Here is a 13,555-nt window from a genome sequence, read left to right on the forward strand (position 1 = left end):
ATAATCAGTTAAATCTTTTACAGTTGTCATCGCTTATTATTAGTTAAGGTTTTATTAGTTAAGGTTTTATTTTGCTTACCTTACCTTAATATGGCAGAGTACGTTGGGTACCTATTGTTGTTTCTCTTGCACATGATTATTTTTGGTAGTTTCATCGGGAACTCTTCAAATTCCAGTGGGCACTCCCCCAAAAATATAGAAATATTACAAATTTGCCATCGCCTAAAAAAACATGTTTTCAGCCCAAGCCCAAGCCCAAGCAACGGTCGAACCGGTCTCTCCATGTTGAAACCACCGGGCCGTTTGAGTGTACACTCAAACGATCTCGCCATGTAGTTTGAGTGTACCCCACCACGTAGTTTAAATGTACACTCAAACGATCCTGCCATATAGTTTGAGTGTACACTCAAACTACCCCGCCACCTAACGACATGGAGAGGCCGTTTGAGTGTAGACGCAAGTGGCCTGCGCGTGTCGTTTGAGACAAAGCTCTCGGGTTTTTAGTTAGACGATATGAATGGGTCGGTTGGGCAGTCTCCAAGACGACATGGCGAGGTCGTTTGAGGACTCTCTGGGGCGACATGGCTGGTCGTTTAGACTAAAAAAATCAAGAAATTTATTTTGTTTTTTAGTCACTTTCATATTCCTGATTAAACGATCAATTCCAAACACAAATTTCACTTTTCTTATACATAAACACCAAACACAAACTATACATCAAATTTCAATTAAATACTAAACACAAATTCCAATTTTCAATTACATCATTCAAAATGATCCTTCAATGCACAATTCAAATAACTCAAAATCTTGTATTAACTCATACAACTAATGTACAAAGAATATTTAAAAAAAAAAAAACAAAACAAAGACATTCAAACGACCTCACTGGGTCGTTTGGGCCATATACAAAACGATCTCACTTAGTCGTTTGGGGCACCTTGAAAACGACTTCACTGGGTCGTTTGGGGTTTTTTCAAACAAAAATTGTTTTGGTTTCCTCCAACACTTGAATTTTTTCCATTACGCTTCAATTCCACCAAAAAATCAGTTAAGTTTGTAACGTAAGGTGCGTGCCCAAATAAAATCCAATTTCACTCCAATCTCATCAAATCACAGTATTATAGTCACTATGTCGTTTAAACAGACACAACAAAATAATACAAAATAGTCTCTGCAACTAAATAAATAACAAAAAAAGTTACAGATCTCTTCATCCGATAGTCATTGTTTTGAAGAATCACCCACACCAAAATTATCAACATTACTTGTACTTGAATCAGTAGCCCAACATGATTTTTTTTCACTTCCCATATTCCAAACCGTAGTATTATCTTGTTCCGCAAAACTCGACGATGATAGTTTCTCCAAACGACACAAAATACTTTGTTTTACATCCATTAGACTCTTCTCCAATTTGTTCAACTCATCCAAAGAATCAAATTTCGAGACATTGATATTCTCTCCCACCAAAACCCATTGTCTAAATTCTTACCCACCTCTTGTTCATTATTTACACCACGCAAATCATCAAAAACTACTAAAGAATTTTGTGAAGTGTTTGATGAAGAAGAGTCGTGGTATCGTTTTTGAACGTCGTCAACCGAAGTGTTACTATAAGAATAGAGATTACTCGAAGATGAAAACACCAACATTGCAATGTCAGTCTTATATAGTGAACAGAGAGTACTTGCTTTCTTGAATAGCCCTTGTCTTCTTTTACAGAATGTCACTTGTCTTCTAGGCTTGTCCTCAATTCTCTCAATAGAAATCTTTTTCCTCACCATCTCTTTCTTATTAACTCAATCACCCGAGAGCTTTGTCTTGAGCTTGGAGAGGAAGATGAAGTTTTGGTGGAGAAGAAGATGAAATCAAAACTGGTTGTAGCCGGGTTTCTCTGTTTTTGTTGAAGTGTGGGGGTGTATTGGGCTATGGCTATTGGTCTTCTAGTTGGGCTTGGATTGGAGGCTGCCCAATCAAATTTGGTGGCTGCCCAATATAGGACTCCTATTTTTTAATCAATTAAAGAACCCAGATTGTTAAAGTTTTCATCGTGTTTAATGATCATAACTATCTCTTTTGAAAAAGATTATAATTCAAGCTTTTCCAGACTTTGTTGTTAAAGTTTTCATCGTGTTTAATGATCATAACTATCTCTTTTGAAAAAGATTATAATTCAAGCTTTTACCATACGATAACCGATTATGTTTAGAACCTGTCATCCTGTTTTGTTAAGCCTGATTCCGGCGATTATGGTGATAGTTTAATTGCTATCTAAGGGGGTGTATATTGCGTTTTGGTGGTGATTGGTGCGGGGATTGGCACTATTTCGGCCGCCGGTATTGATGTGATCTTAAAGTTTTGATCACATATTAAGGATGATTATAGGCCGGCCTAACGTACTGAATATTCCAGAGTGGGTGTGAGTTACCAAACTCTTTTATTGATCACAATTGGTATTTGACTATTTTCTGATTGTTTAAGTTGAGTTTCGGTATTAGGTTTGTTCGTACGCTTCTGAGTTCTGATGAGATGAAGATGATGTGACATCATCTCTCACTAGTCCAGCACTCCAGCTATCTAAGGGATCTAGCTGGGCCGTACGATGTGCACATGCAAATATCCCAACAAACGAATTCTGATGTATCTCTGTAACCGTTTCAACTTTGATGCCATCTATCTTCCTTCCATACTTCCATTGAGAGCTTGTGCCTGTTTGATGATGTCCTGTGCAATACACATATTAAAGGATAACCTTTTTGACCAATGACTATCCATAATTAATTTAAAGATACATGATAGTGAATTCAAATCAACCAAGATATAACTTGTATTTTGAGAGTTCCGTTCTATCAAAATCTTTTTTATTTTCCTACATTGCTTGTTAGAGTCACTATCGGTGAGTCACGATTGAGTTGTTGGAGACCTTTGAGCTGTGATCATGAACCTTTTTATCTTCCTTTATTATTATACGAGTATGCAAACCGTGCTACGCATCGGTGTTTTTTCAAATCTTTAAACCTGTCGCTCTAACATCTCTCTGATAGTATGATTTTTTGAATTCTAGTTATAATCTAAAAAATAATATAAAAACATTAGGAGGGGTTGAATATAATTTGAGTGACGTGAATGAGGTTTTCTAAATTATTTTAAATAATATAAAGCTAATTCTAATTTCAATAAAGTGAAAGAGTTTTTGGTAAATTGTTTAAAAAGGAGGGAGCTGATTAGAATAATTAAGGGAGGTGGTTCTAAAATCATAAAATAGAGAGATTACAAATACACAGTTCGGTTGAGAAATTTTTCTCATAAAGATCCGGCTATCATATAGTGTAGAGATTACGATCCTTAGACTTTAATAACTCAATTTCTTTTGGGCTTAAACTCTTGTTTTATTCCAGCCCACATAACTTTTCCTTTTGGGGCTTATTTCTTTCTCAAAGACCACCCCATGAACCTAATTTTCTAGACCAACATGACTAGGTTCTAACTAGTTGGACCGGGTCCAATTCGATCCATAATGCCCAGGATAGATCTAACCCATAACGACAGATCCACTAATGTAACATTTCATGTACCCATTTCATTTTAAGGCCTCTCCTTTAGCCCTTGGACTACTCGGGTAAGGATCCGACCCTTTATGACTTGCTGGTCTAATTTGACCCATAAGGACTGGTCCTGATTTTGGCCTATTAAAGTGGTCATTTATGTAGGCCCAATTTGTTTTTAGGCCCATTAACCTTCTTTTGGACACGCAACACTCATTTGAACTCCGTTTTGACGTATGAATAACCATTACAAAGTTTTTTTCGAGCCCTACGTATAGGGGCGGATCCAAGAATGTTAAGCTGGGGTTGTACTTAAGTTAAACTTAAAAAAAAATAAAAAAAAATAAAAAAATAAAAAAATAAAAAAAATTATAACAATGTCCCACCAAAAACTATAAAGGCATCATCTTCGCTTTCTTATTTCCGACAACACATCATACCAAAAAGTAATCATCTTCATTATACTATTCAAAATGAACAAAAACAAATGTCTTCACATAGACACATACTCACAATAGATCTTGATCGACAAGTATAACAAAAGACATCTAAAAGTTAAAATATGACACTAATGAAATCGTGACTTGTGAGGTTTCTTATCAAATTCATCTATTATTAACTCTATATCAACTTCGTTAGCAAACTCCCTTTTGATGTATATCACTATGCAATTCGCAAGAAACTCGTCATCCATCTTGTTACGGAGTCGTGTTTTGACAAGTTTCATAGCTGAAAAAGCTCGTTCAGCAGTCGCTGTGGAGATGGGAAGAGTCAAGACAAGCCGAATTAATCTATCAATCAAATAATAAATAGTTGACTTTCTTGTTCCAACTAAAGTTCAACATAACTCAGAAATGGTAGACAATTTCTGAAAACAAGGATGACGAGTCACATCAAGCTTATAATGTTGTAGTTGACTTCTCAAAATAAATATCTCATGCTTCGTGAAGTCTTCATAATAATATTTCTCGGTGAGCTTGCAAATATCATCAATATGAAAGTGCTTAAAAGCATCTTTCGAGTCCAAAGCCGAACTAAGAGAAAGAAGCTCCATTACCTCCTCAGATAATCTACTCTTCAACTCTACCAACTGGTAATCTATTACAACATTAAATATATCAACGTGGTAGTGGTGCTCAACTGTAATACAATAATTCTGCTGGCAAGAACGACGTGTACCCATCATATGGCGAGAGCTCATATTAGGAATATCAATGTCATGCTTCTTGCAAAAAGAAATCACATCCCTAAGGAAACTATCCCAACTTGTTTCTCTAAACTCTTGAAGAAGCTCCTTCGTACTTGAGACTAAACCTATGGCATTTAGAATGTCTTGAGACTTCACTTGTAAGGCTTTACATAGTACATTTGTGATTCCCATAATCTTATGCAATAAATGAAACATAAAGACAAATTCAAAGTCTCTCATAGCAACATAAGAACCTTTAGCTTCCCCACGCATGGTGTTACTAGACCCATTCTTCTTGATGAGTTCAAGAACCGTACAAATTGCATCATACATCTCCATCAAGCTACAAATGGATTCATAGTGAGAACTCCATCGAGTTTCTTCAGCTCGTTGCAATCTACAAACTTGATTAGCACCTCATCCACTATTAAGCTCACCAATTGCTAACAAGTTTTCAATTTCCACCTTTCGAGCTTTCTCTAACTCTTTCTTCCTCTTAGGCGGAACATGGAGATTAACAATGGATGCCAACTTTGAAAAGAATAACCAAACATCAAAAAACATTTTTAAAAGCTGCAACTAATACAAGTTGTATTTGATGCGCAAAATAATGCACATAATATGCATTAGGACACTCCTTAAGAAATAGTGCTTGTAATCCATTCCATTGACCACGCATATTACTAGCACTATCATAATCTTGGCCTCTCATATTTCCAATAAGCAAATTCTTACTAGCAAGAACTTTGGAAATCTATTTTTTCAAAGTTAATGCACAAGTGTCTTCAATACCAATAATAGCAAAAAACCTCTCCCTAACAAAACCATCACGATTAACAAATCTTATAATAATTGTCATTTGCTCTCTCCGTGAATTATCTTGTGCTTCATCCACAAGGATACAAAACTTTGCATCACCAACATCCTCATGTATTTTCTTTCTCACATTTTCGGCAAATATATGCAAAAGTGCCTTTTGAATACCATGTGAAGTATACATGGCATTTCCCGAACAATTACCTACTATTTCAGCAACTTTCTTGTTCAACAATTTTGAAAACTTAAACATTGCAAGGAAGCTTCCACAATTCTTTGATTTCTTTGACTCATTATGGCCTCTAAAAGGAAACCCTTGTAGTGCAAGTATCTGAATACATTGAACAACATTTCGAAGTAGGATTCGATTATTTATAATTGCTTCATTAGAAAATCTATTGATAACACTATCTATATGTCGAGAAGGATTCATTAGATTCTCATAATATAATGTTGCCGACTTATGTGGAGAACAAAGACCACCTTCATGTTTCAAAAAAAGACATTGTTTCCCACTATTAACTTTCTCCAATTTTGAAACCCATCAATGGTAAACACCAGATGCTTTAGAGGATTGGTTTCAAAGAGAAAACAATATAAACAATATGCTCTATTCTTGTGGAGTGAGTACTCTAGCCAAGGAAATAGTTTGTATCAATTAGCGTTAAACCGACGTCCTTGCTTTCCAAACATAGTCAATGGATAATCTTTTTCATTCTCATGAGCCGGTTGACAAGGTCCTATTATAAGATAAGCTACTCTGACTTCATCACGCTTAACAAGCAGGTATTCATATATAGCAATACATTTACCCGGATCACGTTCAAATATAGAAGTGACATCAACTTCCATAGGTGTAACTTCTTGAGCTTCGGAAGATTGTTCAACTCCGACTCTTTAGACTCAAGAAGAAGGTTCAACTCTTTCAATTTCAACAACTTGAACTTTGGTAGGACGTTGCTCATCCCCATCAAGTTTTGAATTATGAAGAATAGATGTTGAAGTTTCGCCACTTTCCAGTTTATCATCTTTTCGCTTATAGAATGATAAAAGAGTTAATGGTTTTTTGGGCGCTTGATGATGTGACATTGTAACCTAAGATATTAAATAATTATCAATATACAATAGATAGAGAAAATAATTATCATTAGGTGTTATTACATCATCCACACAATCTAAAATTTCTAATGCATAAAACAAAATCCAATTCAAACAAATAGTTATATTGGTGTCACTAAATCCCTAGACAAATAAACAAATTCATATAAACAATTTTAATAAATTGGTCTTAACTAAACTAATGTCTAATGCACAAATATTTTAACAACTAAACAAGTATCATAATAAGTTAATAAATTGAGAATAATTGAACTAAAAAATTTACCTTATGAGAATAATAAGAGTTTGCAAGAGTCGAAGAAGTGAAGAACCGAAGAAAAGAATAAGCAAATACTGAAATACTCCCAAGACTGAGATACTACCCGTCAGTGCTGTCACCCGAAAGGCCGAGAGTTTAGACTTTAGAAGTTTTGACTTCTAACTTCTGAGTTACCCGAGAGGCCGAGAGTTTCTCTCTGTTCATTATTTCTAAAGTTCTAACTTTCTAATGGGATGGGCTAAGTTTGTTGGGCTTAAATTTAAATTTTTATATAATCTTTATATTTTGCTAAGTTGGGGTTTGACTTATAAACTTGCGTGCATTATTTGTTTTATTACGTTCAAAGTATGCAATATGAGAGGATGAATATTTCTTTTGGTTTATTAATATTATTGATGTCTATTAATTTCTACTATAAAGCTTATTGCATAGTGAACTTTTGATCATGTACATTATGAAAGTACACACGTTATTCCGGTGCATGTTTAGTTTTCACTATGCTTATGTATGTTAATCAATGTCATTTAACGATTTTGTACTCACAAATTAGGCTGTATTGGTAGCTGCCATAGTGGCCCAATAGTAAGATATTGTGAATACTTCATCATATTATTGTTAGTGACATTGTATAATGTTATTTATGATGATTAAGGATCCATTTGAATTATAATAAAGTTAAAATAATTGATATAAAATTGATCATTTGGTAGCTAGTCACCATAGTGATCTAACATTGAGAAGTTGTAAATATCATTAATGTTACAATTCTAATTAATTTAGGGTGATAATGTGTACTAAAGAGTTAGATATGGAATTGACTACCCCTAGGCAGTAGACCTATTTAATATTGACATACTTAATGACTTAGCCCTAAATGTAAGTGAACTCTTTGTATGTTGTGATACATGCCCATAGGTGGTTTCATAATTATAATGTACGTTCATCATCATAATATTATGAAGTGAACACCTCATGTGTTGTAGTACTCACCCATAGGTGGTATTGCAATGACACTATTATGTACATCATTAGATTTTAATCTAAATTATAGTTATTTGTGTTAATAATCAAAGTTTTAATGTAGTGAGCATTATTTTGTTTATTAAAGTCCCAATTCATATACTATAAAGTTTTACTTGTCGAAACCTAAGGTGTCGAATATTCATATTACGTATAAGTTGGTGTTCACCACAGTAATTCCAACTTTGTCCATGAATATTGACTTAAAACATTCACTTTAGGTATAGTTTGGTATTCACCACAGTGAACCAACTATGTTCTTGAATGTTATAATAGTGACAATAATTGTTGTTTGTTTATTTGATTGTTTTGAGTTACCCACAGGTAGACCAAACATGTAAGGTTGAATAAATATTAAGGGGTAATATGCATTCTTTGGTTAAATAAGTATAGGATATCCATATATACCATACTTGTTTGATTATCAAATGAGGACTTTATTATTATGTATCTTAAAGTTAGAGTTGAACGTAGCTAAAGGACTATCATGTCTTCTTAGTTGTGGCATGAAGAATGTATAAATCTTTAGAGAAAAAGTTTATTGAAAGATTAGCATATGATGTGATTTATTTGAATCTAAATTTGTTAATTTCATATGTGTGCGGAGTGTATTATATAGAAAACAAACCAACACACAAGAAATGAAAGCTACAATAAGTATAGACATTTATATACATTTTGCCACTTTGTATTTTGTTGTGAGATATATACATCTCACATGAAGATGACAATTCACATTAAGATTATGTTCCTATCTTATATAATGAATCTCTACCAGTGTGAGTCGTTAAGATTTACATTATTGAGATTGTAAGCAACTAGACAGACAAGTGAAGACTGTCAAACCAAATTGAAGTGGTGAAAATTAAGATAAAAGTCAATGTCCTAGACTAATAATTGTTGGAGTTTTAGAAAAGCGTTAGTTGTATTTGTGATAAATACACAATACTTAGAACGCCACAATATAATGATATTGCTGAAAGGCATAATCGTACTTTATTGGACATGGTTAGGATTAGGTTAAGTTAGTCTAATTATCCTAGTTGTTAAGGATATTTAAAGTTATAAAGACTATTGTGTATAAACTGAACTTGCTTTCTAGTAAGATAGTTCCAGAGACTCTTCTGAGTAGTTATAGAATAAAAGGAAACCTAGTTCAAGTTACCTGCTTTTTTGGGGATACCAACAGAGTTTGAGCTCATAAACTATCCACATAAAATTAAAGTATATTAGATTTTAGAAAAGTTACCAATAACATTATTAGTTATCTTGAAATATCCAAAGGGTATATAGATTTAACTTACCTAACCAAGGTACAAGAATAGTAGAAATTGATAGCGTTGGATTCTTTGACAATGGTGAAATCAGTGGGAGTGACATATCATTATATGTGTCTATTAAAGAAAAACTGGGGCACAATCATGAAATGTAGAAAGTAAAGAAGTTTGAATGCAAGTCCCAATACTTGTAGCTTCTACAATAATTGTTGTTTCCTCATGATATTGATTTATTCAATATGAATGAACAATGATTGCATGATCAAACACTCCATAATGGGATTCTCATCAATGAAGTGTTCGTAAAAAAACCACAAGTAATGGTATTTGGAAAATCTTATATAATAAAGAGATCTACAATTCCAAATGACCTTGTGGCATATCTACAAGAATCTGGTTATGATATAGGGTCTATGAAGACTCGGTTTCATTTCTATTAGCCAAGATAAAAATTAATTATACTAATTATATTGACACCATAAAAGAAATTTCAAATCAATGGAACATAATGGAGTTAAGAATATTGTCACATTGCCTATAAGATACAAGAAAATCAGTTATAAATGTGTCTTGAAGATAGAATGTGACTATAAAGGCAATAATAAAAGACATAGCCAAACTTGTTCCAAAGATTCCATCGTCAAAGGTGTTAGCAATATAATGTGATACACTATATTGTGTCCTAGTAGGTATCACTTAGAATCATTATATAGCTTTAATGACTTATTACGATTTAGAGCTTCACTAAATGAATGTCAAAATCGCTTTTTCTATATGTAACTTCATGATGAAAAGAACACATAGTTTGTAAACTTAAGAGTCATATTATGGACTTAAATGAACTTCCCAATTCAATGATGATATTTTAAGTTGAACAATATCATTAGTCTATTCAGCTTTAACAAAAACAATATTGATTAATGTGTATACCTGAAGGTCAGTGGGAGCATATTTTTGGTCCTGTATGCTATGACGTTTTGCTAACTAGTAGTAATCTTGGTTTATTGCACAAAAATAGACAATTCTCTCTTAATGAACTTTGAAATGAAAGATATTGATGAGGCAACATGTGTGATTGAAATCAAAAAAATTCGAGATCAATAGCAATGATTGTTAACGTTGTCTCATAAAGCACATCTTAATAAAGTTCTAGAGATATTATCTATATTAAGTTTTTCAACTACTGATGCATTTTAAAGTAATTAGCTCACATTTATTATGATGAATCACTTACTCGTGATTGAATGTTCAAACTCAGATTATGTTGATTCACTTTTATAGTAAATTTGAGTTTTGTTACTATATTTATGAACGGGCAAGTTGTGGAATAATGTGAGGCAAATTATATTGCTACTTCCACTTATAAAGTTGAGTTCGTGGTTTGCTTTAAGGCCACAATTTACAATGTATAGCGTGCATTTATCTTAGAATTTGGAATTGTTAACTTTATTTATAAATTGTTGAGAACTTAAGTTGCACCTATTTCTCCAAAAATGACAAACCATTATTGAGGTGCTAAATTGGTGAACTTGGAGAGAACTTATGGAATGCAAAAATAATAAGTGTATATGGATTATAAAAGCACCAACTTATGAACTAGCATGTCCTTAACCATTTGGTTACTATCAAAGACGATTATGGATTATGTCGACAATACAAGTCTTTGATACAACCAATGACATTATGGTTATACATACGAATATATTGATGATTTATGCTTCTTCTATTAGGCACTTTAAGAGCTTAATTTTGTGTTTTTGCCAACTTTGTTTTATTAGTAGGAGTTTGTACATATTATGAATGAAACGAGTTATTACTGTTGGACATTTTAGGCAATTATACATTGACCTACACTTCTTACTTATGTGTTATGTTAAACAAGTTACTATTGATGTAGTACATGGAAGGAATGGTGTCGCACACATGCATAAATGGCACACGACCTCTGTGACTCGCATTAGTAGATTGTTGGGTTTTTTAGACTTTGGTCCTAACAATAGTTGGTTTATTAGGGTTTGATCCGAAAAAGCTTTAATATTAGGGTTTAGTCCTAGTTTTGGTTGTTGACTGTTAGTCAACTGAGTTGACTATGGTCAATCTGCTTGTATTTTTGAAATAGCAATAATACCCCTCGCGTGCAACATCACGTGAATAAAAATTTGTATCCAACTTGAAAAAATTTGTATCCAGTGAAAACTGCTGAGGCCATTGAAAAGATTCTGACCAACAGCAAGGGAATCACTCAAGCTTCTTTCATAACTCCTTCTGTAAGAGCGGATTCAATAGCAGGGGATTCTACAGAAAGGGACAGCATTCAAAGAAAAAAAACCATGCGGGGATCCGTTAAATAAAATGGAAATACGGGCTTATATGCTTACTAAATCGACCTTGCTGCTATGGATTCTAGGGCTTTGATGTCCTCAGTTAAGGGATCCCATCGGTGTAGCTGTTTGTTTGCGTTTTTGTGCAATTTAAAGGGATAGAGCATCCCGATGGCACGAAAAGCAACTAATGAAGCTGAGAATCCTTCTCTTTGGAGTTAATAGGTGCTTGGTAAGCGGCAAAGAACAACCTTACGGGATCAAGGGGACTCAAAGACATAGAACGGGGTGCGGATCGAAATGAAGTTTCTTCTTCGTTACGTTCGTGGTTTTACACCCGTGACCGAGAGTTTGCTTAATAGCTCTTTTACATCATAGCTCTTTCAAATTCTCTCGAATCCCCAGTTCCTTGCTAAAGGGACTACCATTGATGATCTCTTAAGCTCTCGATAGAGTTCTCATTGGAGGCGAAGACCCGGTGGTCGGAAGGCTATTCAAGTCCCGAAAAGTGTTTATGCCCATTGGGTGCCTGAAGACTGAATCATAACCACCAACCTCTGGTTTGCTGAACTTTCAAAGCTTGCCGCCAATGCCTTCTTGGCTCAGAGGATCTCATCTGTGAATGTCATGTCAGCTCTTTGCTTTGAACTCGGTGAACTCGGTCTCACATTCAAATAAAAACCCAACAATATAATGGTGATGAGATTGGTGATGAACCTAACCAATCATAAAATTGGATCGGTGATGAGAGAACTCGACTGGTTGGGTTTTGAGTTTTGAGTTTTGAGTGCTAAAGTGTGGGTTCTGACGAAGAAGATGAGGGTCAGACTCCAATGACATTATCGAGATACGTGAAATCAAAAAATCTAACGGTCACATGATTTAGATTGTAATATCCAATCATATACTGACATGTGTCCAACAAATTATACAACCAGTGATCATGTGACATTGCACTGAAGGGTATTATGGTCATATCAAAATAATTAGCAGATTGACCACAGTTAACTGTGTTGACTGACAGTCAAGAACCAAAACTAGGACTAAATCCTAATATTCAAGCTTTTCTAGACCAAACCCTAATAAACCCACTATTGTTAGGACTAAAGTCTAAATACCCCTAGATTGTTTGATAATAACATTATGATGGCCAAATTAATGAGAAAATTGGATTGGATACATTTTCGAAAAATCGCTTATGCATGTCAGTTATTTTAAATTAAACCCATGATGAGACATTTTACAAAACTATTATAAATTATATATTTTGATAACATTTGTCATGTGGACCAAGTGGGAGACTGTTGGATTTTATTGAATTCCTAAAGATGTCCCACATAATGGACACATGTCATGTATAATTAATGGTTTACAAAACATGGGCTTATATGATGAAGTATCCGAATCCATTTTAATATTATGGCAATTAGAAGTTGTTTCCAATTATAGTCTAATTTTTATGGGAAATTAGAATCATTGCCCAATTAAAGAAACTGTCCTCTCCCCCATTTTCTCTATATATACACATACCTCATAGTTGTGTATTAAGTAAAAAAAAAAATACATTAGGGTTAGAGAAAAGGCATAGGGTGAGAAACAAGTTCTCTTTCGTCATTATTCACGTTTTATTCATTATAACTATGGATTAAGGTATGTTTGTTTACGTTTAATTATTGATTTATGATTATTATGATGTTAGTGAGTTCATCCAATTCAAGATCTTTAGTTTAAGGTTAAGAATAGGTTTACAGAAAATAGTTCCTTTATGTCTGTAGAGGTTTGGTGGTTACTGGACAACGACCTGATGATTTGTGTGATAGTGAATGGTTGCACTCTTCTAGGGATAAAAGTTGCCTACGTATCAAGTTTCTTGGGTCAACTTGAATCAATTCTTATGTAGTTCATCTCTCTCTATTTATAGATGTTTGAGCTGACTTTCCTTATTTGCTCCAGGCTGTTATGAAGTGTGGATCCACCTTATGTGCTATCTTGATGATTCATCATTA

The 13,555-nt window shown here is 34.0% G+C and overlaps 1 protein-coding gene across 1 annotated transcript; it reads right to left on the reverse strand.

The window, feature by feature from the left end:
• Nucleotides 1-4,386: 4,386 nt before the first annotated feature.
• On the reverse strand, nucleotides 4,387-5,070 carry LOC147496256 (uncharacterized). Its single transcript, XM_086562522.1, has one exon. The coding sequence runs from the start codon at nucleotides 5,068-5,070 to the stop codon at nucleotides 4,387-4,389; it is 684 nt and encodes a 227-aa protein (XP_086418648.1).
• Between the last annotated feature and the right edge of the window lie 8,485 nt (nucleotides 5,071-13,555).

The sequence above is a fragment of the Coptis chinensis genome, chromosome 5 (genome assembly GCF_015680905.1).
Source record: "Coptis chinensis isolate HL-2020 chromosome 5, ASM1568090v1, whole genome shotgun sequence".
NCBI lineage: Eukaryota > Viridiplantae > Streptophyta > Magnoliopsida > Ranunculales > Ranunculaceae > Coptis > Coptis chinensis.